This window comes from Cynoglossus semilaevis, chromosome 16 (assembly GCF_000523025.1).
Source record: "Cynoglossus semilaevis isolate Cse_v1.0 chromosome 16, Cse_v1.0, whole genome shotgun sequence".
Lineage (NCBI taxonomy): Eukaryota > Metazoa > Chordata > Actinopteri > Pleuronectiformes > Cynoglossidae > Cynoglossus > Cynoglossus semilaevis.
The window spans coordinates 18403517-18411197 of record NC_024322.1 but is presented as its reverse complement, the minus strand read 5'-3'; the positions used below and the strand labels follow the sequence as shown (position 1 = coordinate 18411197).

Genomic DNA, 7681 nt, shown 5'->3' with positions numbered 1-7681 from the left:
CCCCACAGGATGTAAAAGCAGAGCACTTTAGACCAATCTTTTATTCAGTATGTCTTACATTTATCTTCAGCCAAAAATTCAGACTCAGATTTTAGCGGCGTGGACGGACTCTAATAAAACATCTATCATACTTCACAGAGCGTGTGATTGGACTTTGAAATCAGACGTTACCAGCCTAATGGAGTTTACCTGGTCAGCTCGGCCGTTCTGTCTTCACACTTTGAATTCACACCAGGGGTGGAGTGAAAAAAAACCCAGTTTTGTTGATCTAGGAGCGGCTCCTGGTTACATAAATGATTACAGCTCGTCTGTTTGTCTCCGTCCTGTTTGTTTGATGACGATTATTAATTCAGTTGAATGGTTTTTATTATACCTGCAGTACTCTGTACAAACATGTGGGGGCAGTGTTCGGCACCTGTAAAGTAGGATTTCAAATTTGTTGGAGCCAAGTGAAGTGAAGACCTTGACACGGCACCACATTTTCTTCTCTCAGGTGTCGTACGTTTTTGCACTGGCCGTGTTTGAAGACTTCCTCTACGCCACTCGCTCCGACCCGTCCAAAGGGACTTCTTCTGTGGAGCTCCTGCAGATCCACAGGTTCAACCTCACTGCAGAGAGCACAGTATTAGCCAGCTTAGGGAATTCCAGAGGCCTGCGTGTGTACCACAAACTCACTCAGCCAACAGGTAAGGAACACTTTTTTAGGTCAACATGTCGGCGAGCCTCTGGATTTTCCCGGTTGTGTGACTACAGTCTGAGTTCGCCCAAAGGACGCGGCTTTGTTAGCTTCTTACGTTTCCTCGTTTGTCTTTGACTTTGTCCTCAGTTAGGAGTCACGCCTGTGAAGTGGATTCCTACGGTAAACCAGGCGGATGCTCCCACATTTGCCTCTTCAGTGGCAGCTACAAGTCCAGATCCTGTCGCTGTCGAAGCGGCTACAACCTGGGCTCCAACGGACAGTCCTGCAAAAGTCAGTTTTATTTGACTTGGATTTAAATTCATGTGTATTTTTGTTTTTTTTGTCTTTTACTTGACATAAAAGAGAAGAACTAAATGATCTTTACCTACAATAACAAATGTCATTTCCCTCCATCACAGTCTTGACATTTGAGAAGTTCTTCTTTGTAGAATTCTGGCTCAGGTCACAGCCTGCTTCCTGGTCTCATCTAAAGACTAAAATCAATTTACTTTGAAATGTTTTTTTAGTTTTCAGAAAAGTTAGGGATGGAGCAGAGCTACGAGGAGGATTTGGGAGAATTTCCCAACAGAAATTATGAGAAAGTCCTGACGGAGTTTGGTCGACTGCTGCCCTAATATTTGGATTTTAAATATCCTCCTTTTTTATACTGTTTTTATATTCCCAGATCAAACCCAGTGATTATGATTGGATTAGCCCACGTGGAGTGTGGCCCACACGTGGTACTTAAAATAACTGCATAACAATCTGAATTACAGGAAAAACACATAGACCTTCAGTAAGGAAAAAATAGGAAAAGGAAAAACCAATAGTGTTTTTATAAAGTGGACAGTATAACTCTACATATGGTCAGTAGAAAAGCCAAGCCATATATTCTCCAATAAAGGAGCACTTCCATTTTTCTAAGTGATCCCTCAGTTTATTAATGTCTTCCAATCAGCTGCTGTTGGTGTCAGCCTGTAAAGGTCACATGGTGCCGGAGCTGAGAGCGTCCCACACAGACATCAGCCCTGGGCTCAGGGTGATAAAAATAGTTGCTGTGGGACACGGGCACGTCTTGAAGCAGCGGCGCCATCAAACTGTCAAAATTCCGATTGATTATTGTCATAATGAGGTTTTAAGTTTGTCTGCCCTGATCAATTGCTGGACATTGTGTGCTTGACAATAAAAGCATAACATCAAATTGATGGCACAATCTGAGGGCCCACCGTGTTTCGATCGGGATTAGGAAGCACCGGGAGGCTGGGCTTGACACTTTTGATTTATTCCCCTTTCAGAGATGTTCTGATGACACCAGCTATCTTTCTCCCTCCGTGTACGTCCCTTCTCCCTCAGCATAATGAGATTCAGTGCTAAATGGTAGTGCTTCTTCATACAACAGTCATGCTGGGGTTTGATATCTGGGTCTCCTGCAGTGGTTAATTGTCTCCTGGGTAGTCGGTCTCTCCCTCACAAAATGATAAATTGAAGTGAGGCATGTGTGGTCCTCACCCTCGGCGTCACGGTCTCTTGGGTAGGGGCTGAAAGGGAGGAGAGGTCTGCTTCTCTCTGTAGAAGCCCTCCTTCATACCTGCTCTTGGGCCTCCAGAACATCCCAGAGGGTTCCACAGCCTGCGCCCCCCCCGAGGAGCTGCCTCAGCTTTCTGTGTCTCTCTGTTTGCTTTTCTACCAAGAAACTGTTATTTTAGATCAAAGGCAGTGTTCACAGCCAAGGTGAGAGTTACCGTCGTGTGTTTGCTCAAGCATTCTCCTCCTATCACTGTTACACTAGCAGTGTGGAAAGACCAAGATTGAGGAGGGATCGTAGAGTCATTGGCACTGATTACTGGCTCCATTAGGAGAGAAGATAGCTGTGGCTTTGGCTGCTGTAGTGTAGGAACAATGTGTGTTTAATACTGGGTTCAACCTTGATGAATTAGCCCAATTAATCGACTATAAAGGTAAAAGGGCCTGTCTCTCTTTTCTTTTCTTTTTCTTTTGTCTTTCAGAGCCGAAGAACGATCTCTTTCTGTTCTATGGTAAGGGGCGTCCAGGTGTGATCCGGGGTCTGGACGTGAACATCAAGTCCAGTGATGAGCACATAGTTCCAATCAAAGACCTGGTGAATCCCCGGGCCATTGACTATCACGCAGAAACTGGACACATCTATTTTGCCGACACAACCAGTTTTCTCATCGGACGGCAGAAAATAGATGGAAGCGGCAGAGAGACGATACTCAAAGATGGTGGGTTAGCCTTAGCATCGTGCTAATGAGCGATTTTTCATGTCAGTTTACACTGTTCACAGTGCTACAGAACGTTCCACTGTGGGTCCAAACATCAGAAAACATTATTGTAACTCTGACTGGTTTAGGAAATATATTTCACTGCAGGACTTTTCACAGAATAAGCTGCAACACACGCTAACAGAGAGATGTAGCCGCTTAGCATGTAGCCGCCATCTTTACCCCTCTCTCAGTGGACTTACACAGTTAAACGGCTTATCATCCAACAACATACACAACACCCGTTCCTCACAAGTGAAGACTTAATAGACTGTGCTGTAAAATGATGACTCATGGATTTTCAACCTACACATCGTCGTTCTTACCAACACTCAGTCGCTCTTTCAGCTCAGTCTGGGCCGTAGTCTCTCAATAGTCCAGGGTTCACTGACTTCATATTTTTAACTTAACGTAATATTGATTATGTGATAGAAACACTTTTGTAGATGAATCCCTGAACGATTCTTCTTGGTACTTTCCACACAGTCATGTGTTTTCTCTGACTATACTTTAGATCTTGACAACGTGGAAGGAATCTCCGTGGACTGGATTGGGAATAACCTGTACTGGACCAACGATGGCTACAGGAAGACCATCAGTGTTGCCAGACTGGAGACGGCCTCTCAGACCAGGAAGACCCTGCTGGAAGGGAACATGTCACACCCGAGGGCTATCGTGGTCGACCCTCTTAACAGGTCAGAGAAAAGAAAACCAAATATACTCTGTTTCTGAAAATGGTATTGTTCTTGATATGTTGATGATCTTGATAAGAATTTGAATCAATAATGCCTGAAGAAGACCATTTCTGACTGTGATCTGGTCTACTGTGAGTTGGCTACACTGGCCAAACCTGTAACAAAGTTGTTACAGTTACAACAGTTACAGTTACAAAACTGTAACTGTAACACATAATATTACACAAAGTTGTTACAGTTACAACAGTTACAAAACTGTAACTGTAACATAAAGTTCAGGATATTTTATCGTAAAATTATATTTCATTAAATCTAAATCTAAATACATAATAATCAATAAGATCTAATATACTTGCGTTGTCTTATTATGATTCTTCTTCTTATAGACAGTGACATTTAGAGAGAGTCTTCAGTGTGAATGGGAGCTGAATCTCAGGCTGAATATTGAATGCTCGTCTGCAGTCATGACGTTGGTAGGACATGCTGATTTAGCAGCAAAGGAGGAGGCAGAGATAGCAGCCTCAACTTTTTCTTCTGGTGAGGAAACGGCACGCTGCTCTGTTTAGAATTTCAACCCTCACCTCCCACCTGACAGCAGAAATGATTAGAACGGCTGCTTCCTGTCCTCTCAGGGAGCCCTGGGCCTGAACCCTTCAGTGTTTTTGACCGCTATCTGCTCCACAGGAACAGTGTCGTCGTGTGTAATGGATGAACCCCTCTGACGGTTTTGGTGAATGTGTTCCCGCGGCCTAATTTTCTGCTCTGTTTGCCGCCTTCAGTCTGTGTTGACGTGATAAGGAGTACGAGTGTCAACTTAACGCTGTCCTGCCTCTCTATCTTTACTGCAGTGGTGACCTCACAGGTGTGTTCACATACGCTCCTAAACCAATAACACGTGTCACAAGTGTCAGTGAAATACTGCACGGCTCTGAGGCCGCGTTTGGGCCCATTTCAAGAGTTGACAGAACATGAAAGGAATTGAAAACAATAAAAAAAAGAACCATCAATAAAAGTCGGAGGGAAGTCAACGTCTCCGACTGAGTTCAGAGCCGGTGAGAAATGATGGTTTTTAAAACAGGAAGTGACTCAAACTGCCTGATGGAAAAGACTTTTCTAACAGAAATAGAGATTTTAAGGACCATATGATGGATGTACAGACGTGTCAGAGGTCTGTCCGTACAACACCACCATCACTGGGTTGCTGGTTCAATGCCCGGTCTTTCACTTTGGAGTCGGTTTGTGTTTTTCATTGAAGTTTTCTTTCTCTTAGTCCAAAAAACATGCAGATTGGGAATCATTGTTGACTTCACATTGACCAGAGATATGATGGTGTGGGTTTTGTTTTTTTTTGCCCTTAATAAATCAATTGAAATCAAACAGGACAGAAGAAACTAAATACCAAACAAAGATAGGGTGAGTTTCAAGTTGGGATTTGAAATCTGAAATATGACTGCAGTTTTGGATTTGAGGTGGGAGGGTGTTCCAGGAGGGAAGGGCCGAGTGGCCAAAGGCTCTTAACCCCCATAGTAGCTGGAGGAGCCAGTGGGAGGGAGTTGACCTGAGGGGTTAGGAGTGGGTGTGTGGATGTGGAAGGGATGGGTGAGGTTCTGAGGGGTGAGGTGGATAATGGCCTCAGAGGTGAGGAGCAGGAGCGAGTGAGTGATGTTTTATTTAATTGGAAGCCAGTGGAGGTTGGACTGTTGTTGGTAGACAGGGTTCTGAACATAAGCTGGGCAGCAGGGATCAGAACCTCTGGAAATTTATAGATGGACTTGTGGGCGGGATAGAAAAATAAATGGGAGCTCCAGAAATACAGGCCTGATGTGACAGAGGTGGAGCAGTAGATGGTGATGGTAGTGATGATGATGGTGGTGATGATGATGGTAGTGATGATGATGGTAGTGATGATGATGATGATGGTGATGATGGTGATGATGGACGGAGGCGTGATGATGATAGTGATGATGATGATGGACGGAGGCTGGAGAAGTATTTTCCTCAAGAGTTTTAGCAAGTACAATTGTAGGCAGTATTGCAGTATCGTAGTCCAGTGACGCAGTGATTTGGCAGATTTGTCCATGAACATCGCTCCTTCATGAAGTACAACACAGTAGTAAAGTGAGGCACAGACCGACCGTCGTTCAGCTCTCACACACAGATTCATCTTCTGTTTCAACTTGACTGTAGTTCAAATTAGTATCTACTTTTTTAGTGTGTGTCTCTGGCAGCGTGCGTCTCCTGTTCACCTGCTTCCATCACCCATCAGATACACAGTACTGTATACGTTCATATCCGTCAGTGTACGTCTGGATGCACGTGCGTCGGTGTGAGCGTGCAGCACGGCTGAATGATTTATTACAGGGATGAGTCTGAGTTCATTCACCTCCAGGTCCATTCTGCTGCATCTTCCCTGAGCTGGCTCTGTACCATTGATGAGAAGGCCGGGGGGGGTGAGAGGGGAGGGCAGTGGGAGGGCAGATTAGTCAGCAACACTTACACAGCAAATCCCTGAAGTCATGGCAACGGAGCAAAGATGATGTCAGAATGTGGTGTCCAGTCGTGATTCAGACCAGCCGACCTTCTGGGAGCTGCAGATCCAGACTGAGAATTGAACTGGGAGTTTACTGTAATTCATTCATTTATTACATGGTTTAAGAAAAGATAACAGCTATAAAATGTCAACACTGACTTGTTAATAAGTTCCTCAGAGTTATAACATGTTGAAACTTAAAAAAAAAATCATCTTTGACTATAATTTCATTATTCAAAATAAAAAAGTCCCATTTCTGTTTTTTCTTTCTTTCATTTTACAGGATTGATTTTTTTCTCATAAAACAATGTGTTGTCACATGTAGTTTGATTGATGTGGAATCAAAGAAGGAGGGGGGCGGGGGGGGGCGGGGCTGAAGAGACAAACGTTAGATGAAGATGTCAGGTAGGAAATATAGGACTAAAGCAGGAGTGGACGTGATTGGCTGTACGTGCAGCCTGTCCTCTGATGATGGAGTAATGACTGCCCTGTGTGTGTGTGTGTGTGTGTGTGTGTTACAGCTGGATGTACTGGACAGACTGGGAGGAGGATGAAGTCAACGACAGCATCGGGAGGATAGAGAAAGCCTGGATGGATGGATCCAACCGGAGGATCTTCGTCACCTCCAACATGCTGTGGCCCAACGGTCTGACGCTGGACCACGGCTCCAACACCATGTACTGGTGCGACGCCTACTATGACCACATCGAGAAGATCCACCTGAACGGAACTGGAAGACTGGTGGGTTCAAGTGTGCAGAACATCACATGACAGAGTCATCAACACAGGAGAGAATTTATCATCATCATCATAACAATAATAATAATAACGCCACGTTTGTTTTTGATATTCTAAATGACTGAAACCTAAAGAGAAATTCTTAGTCTTTAGGATTTTTTTCCTTAAAGATTGAAAAATATATTTCCCTTTTTTAAAAAAAAAAGTATTTTGATTTTTTGAAGTACATTGTGAAAGATTGAAAAATATATTTCCCTTTTTATTTTGACCTTTTTTAAAAAAATGTATTTGATTTTTTGAAGTACATTGTAGACCATAGTTGTCCTTGTTGAGAGATGACAAACAGACATGTTACTCCTATAAACCAGTGTTTATAGGACAAACAGACATGTTACTCCTATAAACCGGTGTTTATAGTAAATAAAAGACATTGGTGTACATTAGTATAATAAAACATTTAAGACGGATGTGTAATTAATTCCTGTGTAATCCTGATTAATCCTGAGTCAACTGTAGACGACCATGGGATTGAATTCTCTTTAAATGTTTAAATGTCTGACAGTTTAATTATAATGAGTGAAAATGTCACACAGAGTTTATCTGTGACTCACAGTGTCGTCACAACAGAAACTGAACTTCAACTTTTGACCTTTTGAAAATCAAAATGAAAGTACAGTTCATTCAAAAAAATGTTTTCACTTTTATGATGAGAACGTGGCTGTTTTAAGTTATTGGTTTTGGTTCAGAGGTTTCATCA

At 43.1% G+C, this 7681-nt stretch overlaps 1 protein-coding gene across 1 annotated transcript in view; it reads left to right on the top strand.

Moving 5' to 3' along the window:
* lrp1bb (low density lipoprotein receptor-related protein 1Bb) overlaps window positions 1–7681 on the top strand; it is a 176515-nt gene that overhangs the window by 61846 nt on the left and 106988 nt on the right. The window contains exons 9-13 of the mRNA XM_025063745.1: window positions 494–686; window positions 827–970; window positions 2686–2922; window positions 3476–3656; window positions 6708–6927. Of these exons, the coding sequence (XP_024919513.1) occupies window positions 494–686; window positions 827–970; window positions 2686–2922; window positions 3476–3656; window positions 6708–6927 (975 nt within the window). The remainder of the gene's footprint in view (window positions 1–493; window positions 687–826; window positions 971–2685; window positions 2923–3475; window positions 3657–6707; window positions 6928–7681) is intronic.